Below are 20,171 nucleotides of genomic sequence, written 5' to 3' on the forward strand. Positions count from 1 at the left end.
TTTGGGACTTTCACGAATCACTGGTCATCAGATTCGTTCATACCCAAAGAGCGGAAATAGAAGTCAGACACAATATTTCGACTAGATAAGGCCCTAACTATTTGATATGTGGGGCCATTTATAAGTTCAGATATTAGCCTATGTCAGTGCCAATTATCATTTTCGTATACTCAGGGCTTAAACGGCTTTACAAATAAGAATTATATAGAATATATAGATAATGCAATAATAAATCTTTAATTTAAAACTATTATTATACATTTAAAAAACTCGGGACAATTTTTTTCGCTTCCCCAATTTAGAGTGGGGGCATTAGTTATAGCTTGTGTAGCTTATACATAAATCCTGCACAATAATATTTAAGGTTAAGTGCAGTAATGAGAACAACTTACGTCTTTTAAACCTTAAAGTTAGATAAATAAAAACCTAGACTTTCAATACCAAATGTCAACCTCAGCTATACGCATGAAATCTAAATTTGAGTGTTCGTTATTTATACGTATTGCGTAAATGTGTGTATGGCGGACACTGTTTATCACTTGGAGTAACGGTAGCCAGATCTTTAGTACACAAACTGCATCATGTTTCAAGCTATGGTGTTACTGAACACTGATCAGGTTTGATGCATTGCAGGGTCTGTTTAAAGCACTTGGGAATATTATGAAAATAATCATATACTTTATGCCGGTTATCGTGTACTATAGACTAACCAAAACTTCGTCTGTTAATGTTGTGCTATATTATATTGTCTGTTACCAGCGTCCACATCCTCAATAGCTTCTATTCATTAGACAAGAAAGAAAAACTATTTAGTTAAACAATAACGAAATAGTTGTCTATGTGCAAAAAGGGGACATTGAAAATTAATAAAACAACACTAATAATAACAATAGTAGTCTCTATTATCCATGAGGGAAATTGTCTTACAATTTGAGTATCAGTGCCAAAGTAATTACTCTTTAATTTTATCTCAAGCGTTGTCCCTACGATTAGACACAATTAAGGGTAAAAGGAAACTACCAATTTAAAAATTGCATAAGTAAAGGATATAGGGCTACAGAGGACTGACATTTACAACTTCGTAGTATATTAATAACACCACAGACCATTACAAAGAGAAAATATATATTTAATATAATCGTATTTTTTCTTGTAAAATACAGACGTTACTTAAAAAAAGAAGATGATTACGTCCTACGCGTCATGCATCTAGTCATGCATGTTAACCGTTAAATTATGCCAAGTCATTGGTTTTCCTGGCTGGCTCAGGCAACCCATTCCATGCTCTAATAGCACTAGGGAAGAAGAAGCATTTGTACAAATTTGTCCTAGCATATGGAACGAGGAATGTGCCTTTATCTTTGTGTCTTTCTGGGTATTTTATTAGATTATGTCTTTTTATTTGAAGATTATGGTTCAGTGTTTTATGTATAATTGCTACTTTACTTTTAAGTCTTCTATCCTGAAGGCTTTAAAAATTTAGTGATTTTACTAAAGGTGTTACTCTAGTCAAGTGTGAATATTCATTTGTTATGAGTCTCACTGCTCTATTTTGTGTCTGTTCCAGTATCTTAATGTTATCTTGGGTTGAGGGGTCCCAAACAGAGGTTTAACCAAGGTTAAATATTTTGGTTTTATGTTCTTATTTGATTTATAGGAATTTCTATATTTTTTAAAATTTTTAATCTGGGCATTCCATGGCAGTTTTTCATTTATTATAACACCTAGGTATTTTACGTTTTTAGTCTGTGTTACTGGTTTACCATGAATAAAATAAGTGCAATTTATTTGTTTTAGTTTCTTTGTTACTCTTAATAACTGACATTTTTCTGGGTGGAAAGACATGCTCCAATTTGATTCCCATATTTGTAATTCATCTAATTTTCATAGTAAAATCTCTGTGTCTTGAGTTGTTTTTATTGTATTATCAAGTATTATTAATACTTCTGATTGGTTTCATTTCAACGCATTTAAAAACTAAAATTGTAATAAAGCTGATTGAATATGCACCTTATTACTTTACTATTCCATTACACTCGATCAGGCCACAATAATTTAAGCAATAACAAATATTCGATCATGTGATAACAAACACTCGATCAAACCATTACAAACATTCGATCAAGCCATTACAAGCATACGAACAAGCCATTACAAATATTCGATCAAACCATTACAAACATTCGATCAAGCCATTACAAACATATGATCAAGCCATTACAAGCATACGAACAAGCCATTACAAGCATATGAACAAGCAATAACAAATATTCGATCAAACCATTACAAATATTCGATCAAGCCATTACAAACATGAAACATTTCAACAGGCCATTATACGCTGCTAACGCACATAATAATCACCCAGCCTGCTATAACAAACTACTAGATCAGTCCCATTACAAACATTATGCTCAACCAGCCCACTATAACAAACTACTAGATCAGTCCCATTACAAACATTATGCTCAACCAGCCCACTATAACAAACTACTAGATCAGTCCCATTACAAACATTATGCTCAACCAGCCCACTATAACAAACTACTAGATCAGTCCCATTACAAACATTATGCTCAACCAGCCCACTATAACAAACTACTAGATTAGCCCCTCACAAACAATATGATCAATATGACAGACATAAAACTTGACCAAACCGCTACTAACGTCTGGAGGCAGATAACAAGGAAATTGTACCCTCGAGATGAAATATCACGCTCAATCTCTCCCCCACCCTTCCATCTGCTTTTGTTGATGCCCAGTATTCTTGAGACAAACTGAAATCAATAACAACATCCACAGGCCAAGAGAAGTCTGGAGATGGTAACATCATCCCGCTTGTTGTTGAGAAGGTAACATCATCCAGTTTGTTGTTGAAACCGTCGCGGATAAGTCCAGGGTTCGACCGGACTTGTATGGTAAACTATGAATGTCCATTTAGACAACAGGTGCGACATTTCAGTAAAATAACGAAATACATAAAAAAACATTTAAAAAAACCTAGCATAATCCGACTGATGCAAGTAAAATGGTGGAGTCCGATGTACCTTCAGTGAACGTTAAAGAAAAAGATTACATTTATATATTCATTTGTTGTTTCTTTAACAATGTTTGAACAAAGCAATGAAAGTTTTTTTTAATGTTGCACCACGCTGTCGCTCCATGGAACTATACTAGTTACAAGGTTGGCCCTTTAAGTAAATTAACTCTTTCTCTCCGCAATTATTTTTCCACGTTCTTACAGAATTGTTTATTTTTCACATTTGTACATTCTACCCTGTTATGATTAAACTAAAATAACATTTTTGTTTGTAGTAAGAAAGCGTTACTTTTGGTATAGAATTATAGGAGAATACATGCTCGTTTTGTATAGGCCTAACACAAATAAAAGTTTATAAAACCAAAAAATTAATTTAATTAAATGGGATCAAATCAACGATGGTGTCGTTAATTAGGAGAGTTAATAATTCAACTTTCTTATATCCTTTTTTTTCTTTTTGTCAGGAACTGTTATTTCAATCTTCCTTAGGCCCGCCTTATAACTCCCTCGCCACAAAATATTTCATTCGCGATTTCTAGTAGCTCATGAGGGTGAAATACCTTTGCTTTGCTTCTCTCTTGGAACAGTCTGATATGATACACACAATGGTCAGCCTTCTCTTTATACACGCACTCTTTTTTTGCCCGTCAGTTGTAGTCGATTAGGATCCAATATCTTTACTTTGTCGGCGGCGGCCCTTGCTGGTCACACACATTCATTTTACCACATTCATTTTACCATACCTTCCACCTTTTTTTTTTACAAAGCTTATATCAGCTTATTCTGTCAGTTTGTCTGTCTGGTAAAAGGTTTGAATGTTTTTCTTCCATTTCCCATTCTGGGATCAAGTTAAAACTTTGCACAATTATTCATTGAACCTTACAAGACATGTATTAATAAAAAAAAAATACCAATTAGTTAATTAATTGTCGGTGATTAATTATTTTTTTCATATTGAAATAAGGAGAATAAATGCTACTTAATGAGAGATGTGGATGTATATATGGATTTAATCCCCTTATTAAGTTTTAACACATTTTTTCTCCCACTTCCCATTCCCAGATCAAGTTGAAATTTTGCATAATTATTCACAGTTGATGACAAAACACGAATCAATAAAAAAAAATTCACAAATTAGTTAATCATCTAGAACTAATTAATTAATTTTGTTTTATATAGTGGAAACGGAGCTAAACCCTGTATTTTTCAATTACATGGCAGTAATAATTGGCGGTTCTTTCCCTAAAATAAGCTTAGTTTTTAAAAAGTATTTTTCCTATTGCTTGTTTTTGACAAGAAGTTCTAAGCTAATAGTAGGAATTTTATAGAAGAAAAGTCCTATTACAGATATAGATCCAGGTGCAAATTAATTTTTTTTTTTTATTTTCCTTAAAGCACAGTTTCCAACATTTTGTCCAGCAACCAAAGTTCATAAAACATAGTGGCCTAATAGTCTAGGCCAATGTATAAATAGCTCGATAGATGATCCAATCAAGTTTAGTACTTCGATAATTCTTAGCAGAACCAGTGCTGACACAAAAGGAAATATAATTTATTAATGAGTCACTTGACATTGTACGACAATAAATAAGACAATGGATGCAACAAGGTCTACAGTGAAATAATACGTTCGAGATATCAAGGATGAGCAGAAAGATCTGGTGCCTTTTTTTTAAATTCACGCCATAAGCTATTTGAGATATGGGGTCCCCTAGGCTAGTAATCAACATAAGGCAATGCATGCCTTTGCTTTTTCTTCAAAACAATATTTGGAAGACCCAAGCTTATTGGAGGCGCAAGGCTACAGGCAATGTTTCCTATAGGTTAATCCAGCACTGTATAGGCCAACATTTAAATCTACGTGCGAGTAGCTATCGATGTGAACAATGTTGTAATAGAATTTTGATGAATGAAATATGAGTAGTTTTTAAAAAAAAACACTTGAATAGTGAAAGAAATACAAGATCCTCGAAGAGAAGCCTAGCTCGTGATCAAAATCCAATCTGAGTGTATCTGAGGTAGAGTTAATACTTTAGATGTCGTTATTTACCGCGACCCATATCTTCTCAGACTTTAAAACAAATTTAAAAACATGTCAAAGAAATTTCTAGAAAGTTTACTTCACAAGACGAGAACAGCGTCAGTGACATTCTATTAGTCTTTATTAAAATCCTTACAACAAAACCGCTCTTTAAAAAAAAGTTATCCAGTTGTTTTTTTTATTTTGGGGGGAGGGGGAGGAACGGAAGAAGTATTTAGGGGCACCGTTAGTGACTTTTTTCTTTGTGGGCAATTATCGCGACATTAATGGTAACACAAATCTTTTTTAAGTCATTAGTTAAGTATGGAAGTAAGATGGTCATTAAACAAAGGATTAGGGAGTAATCTTGTTATGACTATAATAAATGTAATGATATTATTAGTCCTCGAAAACAAAAAAAAGCTTTTTAAAAATATCTATTTACATATATATTTACGTAAATACATATCTGTAGCAACGCAAGAAGAGGTCGATCTTATATTCACTATAAAATCGACACATTTTGTTTAAAATTAAGTGATAGAGCACCAAGGTCTATAGACTAGCTGATTTCATTCTAACATGTCTATATCTAGGTCTGAGCTTATTCTCAGCCATGAATTTTAAAAAAATCCGTTAATCCTTTTCATCCCCTGATCCCATGTCCTTGATCTGATGCCATTAGAGTATCTCAGATATCGATTACAAAGCCGTGTTCCGAGGACCGACTTTTGTTAAATTATGTAATGTTTTAAACGATCCTGCTGCCATCTATCAAACCATGTGATGTGAAATGTCTGTGACTATATTGATATATATGGAAAAAGACCACTATAAGGCAGACAAAGTCATAAAAGTAAAGGGAAGGACATCAGAATCATGAATTTCATTAAAACATTTATACATACAGTTTTGTCATTTGTTTTAAGAGTGCTGTAGAGTGCATTATTACGTTTTTCAAAACTTGATTTAACAGAAATCGTTCGTGTTATTAGCGGTAGTACGCTGCGTTGCAGACTAACAATAAACAGAGTCGTGTCAAAGACCATGAAACCTTTGCGGGACGAGAACCCGGGAGCCTCGAGATGACAGTTCGAACCGAAGAAGCTATCCTTGAACCATTGCCAAGCTGCCTTTGTTCGAACTTCCACAAGGTATAGAGCCACTTATACATATAATTAAGAAAATCATGCAATGTTCACACTGGCCGTATTCAGCCAGGCATCAAGAAAACCCCACGCATTGGGTGTAAGTGATCATAGACTAGCATGGATAAAAGGAACATTTGATATGATGGGAGGTTAGATTGTTTTGTTGGTGGCTAGCTCATAGATTTTAATATTAGTGCTGAAAATGTCTAAGCCTGTTGTTGTGACACGGTTACTGTGTGGTCAACCGTGACACACGGTCAAGTGTTGGGTATCGAGAGCTAGGGGACTTAGGGGAGTGACGAGTGTGTAAACAAGAAGAGAGGAAGTCAGCTAGGAAGTATGAGATCTGTATATATGTCTGCCGTGTATATATGTTATGTTGAAATGCTTCACAATTAAAAGACACTTTAAACGTAAAGGGACTTGTTTCGAAACACCTGCCTACCTACATTGCGATTCAATGCCCCCCCCCTATATGTAGACATATGCCACCCAAAGTCTATCACAGCCCTCCCCACCCCCAATATGTTGACATATGCCATCCAATGTCTATTACAGCCCCCCCCCCCTAATATGTAGACATTATGCCACCCAATGTCTATTTCAGCATCCCCCCCCCCCCCCAATATAGACATTATGCTACCCAATGTCTATTACAGAAACGCAATCTTACTTACTTGGATTACAAACTTTTTACCAATCCACAAGCCAATTAGAAATGCACCAGTTAAATCGTAAACGAATGCTTTTTGCCGGCTCAAAAATGCTATCACAATTATTGTCTTTTAAAATGCTGCTACAGTTTAGAAGTCATCCCTATAAATAGAAAATGACACCAAAACACAAAACCTAAAAGCATTTACGAAAAACTGTTGCTGTGCTGTTACTGGCGCCACAAGATGAACATAACTCGGGCTTACTCGTTATTCCGATTATTCCCTACAGTTGGCGCGTGGCGGTCCGCAGATCGATAGCCACCGATAGTACCCCATTCTTTTAGAACAACATGATCAACAGATCACATCCATTTGCCAGACTGTAAATAGAAAAACATGGAATCTGGCAGTTCGCCGTGTAGAAAGAAAAAAAGTTTTCTTGTATTAAACGGCCGTCTTGTTGTCAGTTTAAGTCTACTATCTGCATGCAATATAAAACTGCTGACGGAGTACTGCAATAAGAAAAAAGTCCCAATTTTTTTGTCAGGAATTACCTGAAAAACTTATTTAGCAGCAAGATTATCCGAAGAGCAATATGTTTGACTGGTGTAGGAGACTCAGGTTTAGAGATTCCATTCTCTATTAGCCCTTGACTAATTGTATGCGTCCTTTTTACTCGATCCTACCTTATGTCTATCTCAAAATTGACAATGTTTAAATGTATCAAAAATTGATGAAGTAATTTTTTTTTCGCAAATATCAATAAAATGATCTTGGAAAAAAAAAGTTCACAATGATTAAATGTTTAAAACAATAGTGGCTCTATTTCAAAAGTATTATATCTGGATCACACCAAGAAATAGTACCCCTGTAACGTACATTAATGGCTAATTAATCATCTCCCTTCTAAATACACACAAAATTACAATCTGTTGCAGGTTAAGCAACAAGAAAAAAATATATTCTTGGAATCAGAACATGTATTAGCAATAAAGAGAATAGTTAAAAGCAACGTGAAACAAAAGTGGACATTTATTCAACTTTACGAACCAAATTATGCAAAGGACTAGGTCACTTTAATGAGAAGATACGGATGAAACACTGGTCGCAGGAGAACGTTTTTAAACTAAAATCTATTGAAATGTTTAGCGTATAATTTAAATTTTGCTTACATTCTTTGACGTTTGAACATAAGACTACTGGTTTCCAATATATCCAGCTGTAACTAAGCATTCATGGGCATACTATTTTCTCTCTTTTCCAAGCTATACTTGGCAAGTTTAACCTTGACAATTTTCAGCCCACGTTATCTCAATGACTATCATAAAACATTTGAATATGAATGACTTTTTTCTCCGGCGGTAGAAAATACAACAGAAGTCGTAAATTTTGTGTGTTTATAATGTATCACGAGAAGCAAGTGAATTGGCTAATTTCTTTGTTTATCTCAGCGGACGGGTGGAAATGTTTGCTTGGCAACAACGAATGATGGAAATCAACCTGAGACTCCAACAGATGTCGTCTAGCATTTGTCACTGACATTAAAAAATGACTTTATCAACGCAACAGTTGGGATTATAGACTAAAGAAAAAAAAACTCACTAGGATAAAATCTTCCATAATGCTTTGATAAATTTATATTTATTTTTTAAAATAAAAATTGTAAAAGATATTGGCTGCTATTTGATTCCATTGCAATAATAAGGTATTGGGGATGCACTTTTATCAAGTATTCTGCTTTCAGTTTACACTTTGATTTTTTTAAAGATCCGTCTACATTCTTTAAGCAATGCCATTCAGTAAGAGAAGACAAAAAAGTAGCCATACCAAGAAATGTGGCGATATACTGGAGACTAAAGAGAAACGTGAGATTTTTTGAAATCAAAAAGGACAAAATAAACAATGTCAAGGACGCCATATTGAAAAATTACTTTGTACTGCAAGCGAAGTGCTATTAAAACTTTGCTTATCAATAGCAGATTTCAATGCATGGCAGAAAACTAAAGCTAGCCAGATTTATGGTGAATCCGATGAACAAAGTAAAGGAAGGGTTGATAAGGTATTTTACTTGAAATGTATGTTTCTGTACTTTTTAGCCCTGCAGAATCAAATGTTCTAAGCACTTCTGTTAATTTAATTTATTATTTATAGCACAAATCATGAAAATGTTTTCAATATATAATAATATATTGGAGACATTAACATTTGACTTTCACTCTAGGACTTAAAATTTATTTTAAAACAATGGGGAACAAGCTAGAGTTATAAAGGAGACTTCTTATGGAGATGAAGTGCCACTTTGCATTGAAATCTTGTTAAAATTATACATCAATTCTTGTTTATTTTGTTGGCAAGTGTTAGGTTTATCACTGCCAACACTAAGGGTAACTAAACATAAGTTTCGTTCAACTCCAAAATGTGAGACGAGGTATTTCCGGTATAAACTTATTTTATGACATTCACGATGTTTGAATGATAATGCCAGCTTGGATAATATATTTCTCTTTTCATCACATTTGACAATTTCTTTTTACATTGTATACTATTAATATGAGTTAGATAAGTGATTAATGAAAGAGTCAATACAGTTTTGAGAGTGTCATTTATTACTTAGGTAGCCTATAGGCCTATTATTGGTGATAGAAGTTAAGTCTGTGAGTGAGTCAGTCTAAAAAAGAAAATAACAATAGTGAGTCCCTGAGCCTACACACTGACATCTTTACCAACTTTTATTTACATCTAGATTCTAACATACCTATTTTTTTAAATTTATTTGTAGTTTTTTTGTAAGATAGCATGCAGTATGCATTATATATATAATGGAGAATGAAGCCATTAAAAATTACAAGCAATCGTGCATTTATGACTAATTGAAAAATATGCATAAAACTTTCAGCTCTGCAAGTTATTAATTTTTTAAACTAATTAAATCCTAAATAACATCCAATTATTCTAAAAGTCATTAAAAAAATTGATTGTTCCAAATTTTTCTTCACCTAATAGAATTCTGGAATCATTGTTTCTACTTCAATAAAAATTAATTGTACATGTAGTAAACATGTAAACTTTGACCCAGACTTAGTGACCTATGGCTATAAACTATATCTACATATACGACCATACACACTACTATAATTTGTTTTTGGAAAAAAAATGACTTAATGGGTTTTTAATTTTATATATATATATATATATATATATATATAAATAAATATATATATATATAGATATATATATATATATATGTATATAAACTAGTTAGAACACTATCTATGTAAATGCTCTTTTTTTAAGTTGGTAAATCAGATTTTGTTGTTATAAAAATCTGGCTATGTCTATCGCACTGTACTGTTACCAAAAGTATAACTAAGAAATATTTTGAACGTAGTGTTTATCTTTAGTGATGGTTTCTTTATATAATAAACTAATTCACCGGAAGTCATTCTTCTAACACTACACTGCAACCAAGGACGCCTCGGTGTACGGGACTTATTTAATTGAATAATATAGGCGTGGTGCGCACAGTTGGCAGTCCTGTGTATATATATAGTCTATGGGTTTATCATAAAAATTTCCAATACTTCTGTAATCTGTACCCTGGCTTCACCAAAAGTTGCTCCCCTTTCAATCCTTGCACTCTATATATAAGACAGATGATGCTCTCCAGTCATCTGTGCCTGTGGCCCAAAATTAACAAGTGTCTCATGTGGCCAGCACAATGACCAACCACCTTTACTGTTCCCCAACTAATGTCAGGTACCCATTAGGGCTGGGTGGACTCAAATCCTGGTGAAGACTGTTATTTGTAATTTCTAAGCCCTACTAGTTAGTATTATTGTAAGCCCTACAATTACCAGCATAACATTCACTGCATTATTCCACCAAAAGTAATCAAACAATACTCATACAACTGATACAATTGATATAAGACAAAAATTAATATTACTATTAGCTAAATTTACTGTTTTATGAAAAATTGAAAAAACTATAAATCAAACTATAATATATGACATTTTAATAGCTATCTTGCAACATCAACATTTTCTGAATCAGATTCCACGTAATAATTACTTAACAATTTTTCTTCGAGTGATTCTATAAGTGTTCCTCTTTTTCTTCTTTCTTTTGCCGATTTTTTACTTCGGAAATCATATGTAAATATATCTGGCTCTTTTTTGACAATCTCAGCATAGACATTACACAAGTTACCAATGTCTTCAATGGTAAGTTCAAAAGCTCTAAGCTCAACATTTATGCCAGACTTCTCCACCATATCACTAACTAGATCTTCTCTGTCTAGAGGAAATAATGTACTGAGGAAGAACCAAAAAATCAAATACTAAAAAACTTTGATCAATGTATAACATAGAGACTCTTTTAAGTAATTATGTTATTGATACTGAAAAGATGTTAAAATTTTGTTGACATTTTTATCCAAAAAAAAAAGTACAACCCAAATTTTAGACATTCAGCTTTGATATCAACTTGAAATAATTATATAATGTTTCATTATTTGTAATGCACAATTGTAAAACGAATTTCCTCATGGATAATAAAGATTTTATTATTGTCTTATTATTATTTAAAATAATTATTATATCTTTATCAAGCAAGTAAATGGGAAAAAAACATGAGAAAAATTAAATGTTAGGTGGTCTGAGTTTGTACAGAAGTTTATATAGCTGATTCTAATAATCTTGGTCATTTAAGAATGGGATTAAGATTTGGCTTTGAGTGAATTGTATATAGAACAGATTTACTAATAATCGTTCAAATTTAAACAACAAATTTTTCTAAAATAAATTACTTTGAAAGTTGTTTTTAGTTAAAACATTTCATGGGCACAAATAATGAGGAACTTTTTTAAAATTCCCATTTCATGACACGAACTCCTGCAGAAACTTAAGTAATTGAAGAACTGCATAAAATTTAATATAATGAATCCATTTATATGTTTTTACCTATTTATTTATAAGTGATCAATACTGATTCAAGGAAGTATGCGAAACTTAAAAGCACTTCCCTCAAGGCAAATAATATTATAAGTGATTTAGTCCTCAAGAAAGTTCTACCACATACCTCAAAGGTTTAGGATAATATTTATTTGGCATTTGAAAAAGATGACGATTGACTTTCTCCACCAAAGTAAAATTTTGTTGAATCAATGGCTGAACCTTGGGCACAAAATGAACAACGCCTACATCAACTTTTGGAGGGGGGACAAATGCTTTACCTGTGGAAGATATGTTCAGCAATGGGGATGATATATTTCATAAATGAACACCAGTTTTTTTTAAATGTGTGCAACAATTTTCAAGAAGAAAGTTGTCATTTAAAACTTATTTAAAAGCTCTGTATTTATCGATATTACATTATATAATTTATTTTATTGTATTATTGATTGAATGGATGAATGAAATGTACCTTGTATAGAAAATTTCAGCTGTGCATCACATAAATATTGAGACATAACAGAGAGTCTACATCTATATTCAGACTTGGGAGGTGCCACTATTCTTTCAGCAACCTAAACAAAAGTCATTTGGAAAAATAAGTAATACTAGTCAGATTAGGAATGAAAAAAAAATTCAATTCTGAAAAGATTTGTTAGTTCTTTCTAGACTAAATGAATCACTATAATAGCTCCTATTTCTGGTCTTAAATCCCTCTTTTAAACCCTAAGCAAAGAGAGTTAACTCTGAATTTAAAAAATTCTTATAAAAATGAAAAAAAAATAGAGAGATTTAAGAACTTATGCTAATAAATAAATAAACAGCTTTAAAAATTAGATCATTGTGTCTAGTTTTAAAAAATATATACTTTTAATAACTTGAGGGCTTATACACTGGGTCTACATGCCTGTTTGTTAGAAAAATTCTTTAAAAAAGCGATACACATCCGGTTTTCACTAAAAAGTAATCACAATGCTCCAGTTGGATGGCTGTCTGGTCGTGCTGTTTGCACGCTGGACTGTCATTTAGATTTATCAATGGTCCTGGGGTTAAAACCCTGCCCGCTCCCATCCCCCCTCATCCTGCTTGAGGTTCGGACTAGGAAGTAAACTATCTTCAACTCTGAAGGAACATCCAAAACATTTTACAAACATTTTACAGTTCTCACTCTAAATGAGACATGATGAGCTTTTCATAAAGTTTAGAAAATAATATATGTGTCACAATGTTTCACAACGTTACGTTTAAGGAATATAATGAAGAAACATTCTGAACTGCAGTAGGAACTAATTTACTAATGGGTTAAAAGACATAATTAACTCTGTTATGTATAAATGAATAAAACATTATGTAAAATAAACATTAAATGAAGTTCAGTAGAAGCATCTTAATTAAATCATTTATAGCCAACCAAATAAGGAAAAACTGCAATCATGTTTGTAATGTCTATCAGTCAATCTGTCTGTCTGTATTGACATTAATGTCTCTCAAAGTGCTTGTCACAGCCTCAACAATAGTAAATAGCTGAATTAAGTCTAGAAAAAGTAAATAGAATGGTGGCTTTGAGAAATTGGTGCCTTTCATTTTGAACTGAGATTTAAAAACATTCTTGTGGTGACATGAATTATGGAAATAACTAGGTCAAGATTAATCCTGTTTACTCTAGGTTTTGGAATATTATTTTATATATGTGCAAAATACAGGCATGCATAAAATTCCCAATCATTATGAAAAAAGTGGTTCATATTTTCAATAACTGTATTGATTTTCTGCAGATTCAAAAAACTATTACAACAAAGATTTTTACATAGCTTTTTTTTTTGGGGGGGGGGGGGGGGGGGCTATCAACTAACTCTTTCTGGTACAAATTTTTATCCTACTTCCCATTCTCAGATCAAATTGAAACTTTGCATTTAAAAAGATGTCCCTAACAACACATAAAAAAAAAATTGACCATTTATTTTATCAATAATTAATGTTTTTTTTTATAGAGACAGTACTAGCTATGGGGAGGTAAGTGTTGTGTAGAGAATTAGGTTGTCACTTACAAATTTGAAACTAACAACAGATAACTATAAAAACTATATATTCATGAGCACTTATTTAGCCCAGTGGTTGGTTTGCTTCTTAAGTTAGAATTCAAGTAGAGCACCTTTCTTTTTAAAATTGTTTTTGTAAAAATTTTTATAGTCACACAAATTTATTATTGTTATTCTAGATCTATTACAAATTAATTTCATGATTGATTCACTTAATAAAATCTTTCTTTTTAAAGAAAATTTTTAAAATATTTTACTTGTTTTTCTTCTGCAAGGTCTTTTAAATGATAAAAACGGTCAAATAAATAAATTAATTAATTCATAGGTGTGATTTTGTGAGTGGAGTAATGTGAAAATACAAGTGACCCATTTGATGTCTAGATGAACATTTTTTTTCATATATTTTTCAAATAAAATAATAAAATGAGTACTCAGAAAATTGGTTTTACTAGCAACTTTGTCAGTAGGAAAATTTTCTTAGAATAAAAAGAGAAGCAAATAAAATGCATGACTAACTTCTTTTTGAAATGTTAAAGTCAAAGGGACTCGACCAAACTTCCAGATAGAAGACTTATTAGACATATGATGTAACCATTGTATGATCAATGGGGTGGAGACACTGAAGGGCAAGTTGCCAATGATATGAATGTTTGGTGGTGGGTCCTGCCAATGAGAATGAAACTCAGGTGACACAAACTGCTGCAGATCTGTGCTCAAGATGTCTCCATGTACCACTTCCAGCTTCTGACTGCTTGCTTCTGCTAAGATCTGATGTACAAAAAGAGTTTGCAAAAGGAAAATGATAATAAAACAGCTAATTGTAGAGCAAGTTGAACTTTTGAAAATTAATAGTAAGGGGCTCTAAAGTTTAAGAACAATTAAAAGAATAATTATCAATTGTGGGATCCTCTAAAGGTTTGAAATTAAAGAATAATAGTAATTAAATGCATAATTTAAATTTTTCAAAAGTATGCATAATAGCTGAATTTCAGAGCAATAATAATGTTTATTGACTAATGGGTAGAGCTTTGATGTCATCTAGTGCATTACAACATAAGATATAAAACAATGTATTCAATTTTAAACCACAATATCAATAAAATTTAGTATTTCAAGCATAGTAAAAATATTATTATAATATGCATGCATAACAAAATAATGTAGCTTAAAAAGTACTGCTATGCTAACATTATACTTTACCTGTAAACTTGGTAAAAATCTTCTATCTTTCTCAATAACAATAACTTTCTTAGTATTGCTGTTCAGTATTGGCCGTGTTATTCCCCCAGGACCTGGTCCAACCTCAATGACCAAAGCATCATTTAATTTACCAGCTGATCTTACAATTTTTTTAGTCAGATTCATATCCAGTAAGAAATTCTGTGACAGCTTCTTTTGGGCACTTAACCCATATATTCGAATTATTTCCTGAAGGGATGGCAAGGGAGGCAACCTCTGCATTGTGACAGAGCAATGACCTTGGACTCTAAATTAAGAGCCAATTTAAAAAGAAAACATTAATGACTTCATAAATGAACATGTGACAAGTCATACTATTTAATTCAATAAAAAATTTTTAATTCAATACAAATTTTAAAATATAGTAACGGTTCTGGTTATTGAGAGTGTAGTTCAATACGCTTCACTAATAGATTAATTTGTATAGATCTGCTATATACAAGATTAGGTGAAAAGTTATTTATAAGAAATGAATAAACACAAGAATAAATTAATTAAATGTATAATTTTCTTTGATTGAAAAAACATTCATTAAAAAATCAATTCATGTTTAAACTTGTTTTTTTTTTTCATAAACTCCATTACTCTTAAATTTTGCCAAAGTTGTGGCAATAAATGAAAAGTCAGAATTCTGAAACAAATGTTAAAAATGAACTGAAATTTTAACAATATAAGCCTTGTAGTTTAGTCAATACAATTACAAGGTGCAATAACTTGACAACAAACTCAAGTTTGCAAATAGAACTCATTGGAAAAAAATGCAGACCGGTAAAAGATCTTATTTCAAAATTGGATGCTGCAGCTAGAGCAGGTGTTTGTAAAATGTTTTACATGTTTTGGGTGTTCCTTCAGATTCTGAACATAATTACATTCTAGCCCAAACTTCGCACAAAACGACAGAGGATGGCAGTGGGCATGGTTTGAACCCTGAACCACTGAACATCAGTCCTGAGGGCATACCACAGGACCAGGCAGCCATCCAACCAGTGCTGCAAAAAGCAAAGTACTATTTTGTGGTGGAGATAATACATGGATACAAAGTAGAAGATAGGTTAAACATAACAAGATGGAAAATCATAAAAAAAAAAATAAAAACCTGATTGAGTTTGGTATCTGCTGTCATAAGTAATTGTGGAAAATATGGAAGAGTAGCATCAGCTTCCTAGTAAAATTTGAAATTTATTCTTCTTAAGTGTTCTCTGTACTCTTAGTTGTGAAAGTTGGACACTGAATGCTGAGTCTGAAAGAAGAATTCAAGCCTTAAGTATAAAATCTCCAGAAAACTACTGGATATCACTTAGGATACCACAAAAAGAAAAGAAAAATGAGTTTGTACATTTACAAGTTAACACTTTGGCAAGTCAACACTTTGGCTGGAAAAAAGGAGAAACTCCTCAATACTGCGAAGAGATGAAAGATGAGCTGGTTCAGTTGTTTTGTAATATATGACTCACTCTCAAAAGTCATAATGCATAATACAATGGACAATGAATAAATGGACATCAAAAGAAAAGCTGACTGAACAATGTAAATAAAAGATTGAACTGGCTTCTCTCTTGATATTCAGCTAAGGACAACTGCTGACTGTAAATAGTTGAGTGATTTGGTTATATATTGCTATCATAGATGTCCTCCTTTTTAGGGTTATGTCCTCTGTTTGGCAGGCATTGGCCTAATTGGGAAAATGTCTAGCTTTTACTCTGTGGTCCAGTTTTTACTCTGTTGTTTACAGCATTGACATATTATCCAGCAATCTTTCATATCTTCGGGTTTAAATACACAAACTGACTCATATAATATAAAGTTAATTAACTCTTTCTCTCCGTAATTATTTTTCCATGTTGTGACAGAATTTCTTATATTTCACGTTTGTACATTCTACCCTGTTATGATTAGACTTCAATAACATTACTTTTGGTATAGAATTATAGGAGAATCCATGCTCTTTTTATATAACACAAATTAACGTTTAGGCATCAATAAACTCAGATTTTAATTCTATATTAACATTAACTAAATTTTAAGATCCTCAGGCAAAGCCCCACACATTAAATCATTAAGATGTTTTCAAATTATGCATAAACACGAACACAAGAAATAAAAATATGAACACACTTATTCTACCAAAATTAGGTCACTGGGATAGTGACTTCTACACAGACTTTTAGACTTATTTTATGTTTGCATGATTAGATGTGTGTTGAATGTTTGTGTTTTTTTGTTTATTAATTTAATAAATTTCTAATACAGATGATATTTTGTAGTATAGTACAGGTTAGGTAGCCATTCTTGCCTAAATAGCTGAATCCTCTATATTCTCTCTATATTATATACTAGACATATGTTACCCGCGACCCGCGGGTCTTTATTTGCGCATTACTGTCGATATAGTCACTGAGAGTGTTTGTAAACAATTAAACGAAATAATAATGTAATAAGTAAAGCGAATGTGTCAATGTAAAAATAGTGCGAATGAAGCTATCAAATCAAAATAGCTAATAGGCTTAAATCCATTTTTTTTCAAATTAAAACATTTGCTTTTGAATAATCTAGTGGATTGGATTTAGATGTATGTTAAACGTAGCTAATGATCCCTTCACGTTATTTCTCTTTCGCTACGAACATAAAATTAGTTTTGCGAAAATGGTTCACCCAAAGTCGATACATTGTTATCTATTAAAAACAAAAAGAGCGATAGCTTTGTTAAATAAATGGGATTATAAAGTGAACAATTAAACGAAATAATTTTTAGTACGCGATTCATGAATGAATATAGATCTAGGCCTATCTCAACTCGGCTTCGCAGCTTTCGTAAACGAATGTAGCTTTAGAAAACCAAATTTGAATGTTTATCTGATCAAAATATGAAATGAATGGACTTTAATTAATATGTTTATGTGTTAAAGTATAAAACTATCTGTGCGAAGAGAAGTTTTATCATCTTAGAGTTGGATTAGAGTTTTAGATCTAGGGATGGGATTATAAAGTGAACAATTAAACGAAATAATTTTTAGTACGCGATTCATGAATGAATATAGATCTAGGCCTTTAACTCGGCTGCGCAGCTTTCGAAAATGAATGTAGCTTTAAAAACCAAATTTGAATGTTTATTTGATCAAAATATGTTTATGTGTTAAAGTATAAAACTATCTGTGCGAAGAGAAGTTTTATCATCTTAGAGTTGGATTAGAGTTTTAGATCTAGGGATGGGATTATAAAGTAAACAATTAAACGAATTAATTTTTAGTACGCGATTCATTACGTATTGTCTAATGAAAGAATGTTCGTCAGGAAATCTGTAATCACAGATATCAGGAACTAATTAATGTAAAAAATGCTTTTGAAACACAAAATTGAAGGTTAATTTTATTATATAATGAAATCAATGGATCTTCTTTTGTCTTTTCATGTGTCAAAGTAAAAAACTATCTGCGCAAAGTGTATTTCTTAAAATTAAATCTAGGTCTAAATCCTTTCTATCTTTTCTCATGTCAACATTGTAGACATGGCCTAGATCCATAAAATACTATAGCTGTAATAGAGTCGGACAACTTTATTTTTTTTGAGGGTCTTAAGTTTGTTTTAGGGCTACAATACATACACTACGGTCTAAGTTGGTACCCAAGGAACATTCCTGCCTAGTTTTATCAATATTGGTCAAGCGGTTTTGATGTCTATAAGTAACATACATACATACATACATACATACCCCTCACATTCTACTTTATAATATAGATAAATCTAAATCTATCTAGTAGGACTAGATTAGATCTAAGCATTTAACTTCATTCAATGTACAGTACCAAGCTCACTCCAAACATTTGCCCATTTATTCTCTATTAAAAAAAACAACAACAAACGAACAAATATAATATAAGATCATTAACATGATGTCCAAAACTGGCTGTCTGAAAAAAAATTTTGGTAAGAAAATTGTAATTTAATTTGGACACCCTATTAATTTTTTTGTGTATGGAATCAAACAACTTGGCTTATGAATCAAATAAATCAGCTCCAAAAACAAAATAAATATTGCTGGCCTCATTAGTACCTATAGACTGATAGACTTTAGCCAGTTCAGTAAAAGTAAAAGGGTCCTTCAATGGGAAGTCATCTGAGTAACATAGGAAAAAATAACAACCTGACTAACAAATTTGAAATTCGTTTTTCTTACATAAAAAGACAGCTAAATGGAAGGAAATTGGACAAGCACATTATACAGCATGCTAGTTTTATAATAAATATCAAAATAAATATTTAATGACCACAAAAACAGCGAATGTCCGAAACCGTGTAATGTCCGAATTAAATAATTACTAGATTTTACTAGATCTAGATATAGACTAGTCTTAGTTACTAATAGATAGGCCTACTTATATATAATTACTAAATTAGTTTAATTATTATTTTAATATTTTATGTAGATCTAGATCTATATTAATAATCAATGGCAATATCTCAGATTTTCTGCGTTGTCGATTGTCGAGCATAATTAATTTTCGGTAATTTTTCGGTTAAATATTTAAATATATAAAATTATAAATAATAATATAATAATAAATAATATTCGGTAATTCTACCTTAGTTTCTACTAGTTATGCCTTTTGGGTAATCAGCGCCCCCAAAATAGACCTAGATGAGTAGTAGATATACATTTGACTCACACTCTCTCTCTAACTAGATTATTATTATTGTTTTAACCTTTTAAAAATGTATTGTTCTCTGAAACTGGAATTCTAGATAGAGTTCAGCTTTTAACGCGATGTATGGTGTAAATATAGCAAAAATGTTTATGTTTCCGTAATCACACACACACACACACACAAATCTATAATGCATGAATGTAACAAATCTAGATTTAGACCTATATAGATCTTGAGTCTAAGTCTAAACTACATATTAATATTATGTAACATAGATCAAGATGTTCTATACATTTAGTAGAAAATTCCCATTAAAAAAATGTTGAATAGATCTGCATTGTTTTGTTCGTCATTGTTAAAGACAATGATGTCGTAAATTCATTAGTCCCTAAGTAAATTTAGATCTATATCCGGTTATTATAATGACG

General features: G+C 31.9%; 2 protein-coding genes across 8 annotated transcripts in view; both read right to left on the reverse strand.

Annotated features, from left to right (window-relative positions):
• The window catches only part of LOC106065004 (axotactin-like), a 107,580-nt gene extending 99,385 nt beyond the window's left edge, over positions 1-8,195 (reverse strand). The window contains exon 1 of one of the 2 annotated variants that reach the window (XM_056029128.1): positions 8,043-8,195. The gene's annotated coding sequence lies outside the window, so the exon portion shown is untranslated. Of the gene's footprint in view, positions 1-6,891; positions 7,121-8,042 lie in introns of those variants that run through there. The other variant, XM_056029126.1, reaches the window with a different exon arrangement.
• A 2,670-nt stretch (positions 8,196-10,865) lies between these two features.
• LOC106063582 (dimethyladenosine transferase 1, mitochondrial-like) lies at positions 10,866-20,146 on the reverse strand. Of its 6 annotated transcripts, none has more exons than XM_013221991.2 (7): positions 20,036-20,146; positions 16,197-16,340; positions 15,062-15,347; positions 14,378-14,629; positions 12,295-12,397; positions 11,950-12,103; positions 10,866-11,183 (listed from the first exon to the last, which is right to left on the reverse strand). In XM_013221991.2, the coding sequence occupies exons 3-7, from the start codon at positions 15,320-15,322 to the stop codon at positions 10,892-10,894; spliced, it is 1,062 nt and encodes a 353-aa protein (XP_013077445.1). In that variant the 5' UTR covers positions 15,323-15,347; positions 16,197-16,340; positions 20,036-20,146; the 3' UTR covers positions 10,866-10,891. The 6 variants fall into 6 exon arrangements, with proteins under 6 accessions (XP_013077445.1, XP_013077444.1, XP_013077443.1 ...); XM_013221990.2 differs by lacking the exon at positions 20,036-20,146 and adding an exon at positions 19,802-19,956; XM_013221989.2 differs by lacking the exon at positions 20,036-20,146 and adding an exon at positions 19,681-19,841.
• Positions 20,147-20,171: the final 25 nt, after the last annotated feature.

Source organism: Biomphalaria glabrata, chromosome 5, assembly GCF_947242115.1.
Source record: "Biomphalaria glabrata chromosome 5, xgBioGlab47.1, whole genome shotgun sequence".
In the NCBI taxonomy this organism is placed as follows: domain Eukaryota; kingdom Metazoa; phylum Mollusca; class Gastropoda; family Planorbidae; genus Biomphalaria; species Biomphalaria glabrata.

Coding starts and splice junctions, on each gene's coding strand:
- LOC106063582 (XM_013221991.2), bottom strand. CDS start 15,322: ATGCAGAGGTTGCCTCCCTTGCCATCCCTTCAGGAAATAATTCGAATA. Junction 12,398..14,377: donor CTTTAACATTTCAAAAAGAA/GTTAGTCATGCA, acceptor ACTTTTGTTTAG/GTTGCTGAAAGAATAGTGGC. Junction 12,104..12,294: donor GCTGAAATTTTCTATACAAG/GTACATTTCATT, acceptor TATCTTCCACAG/GTAAAGCATTTGTCCCCCCT.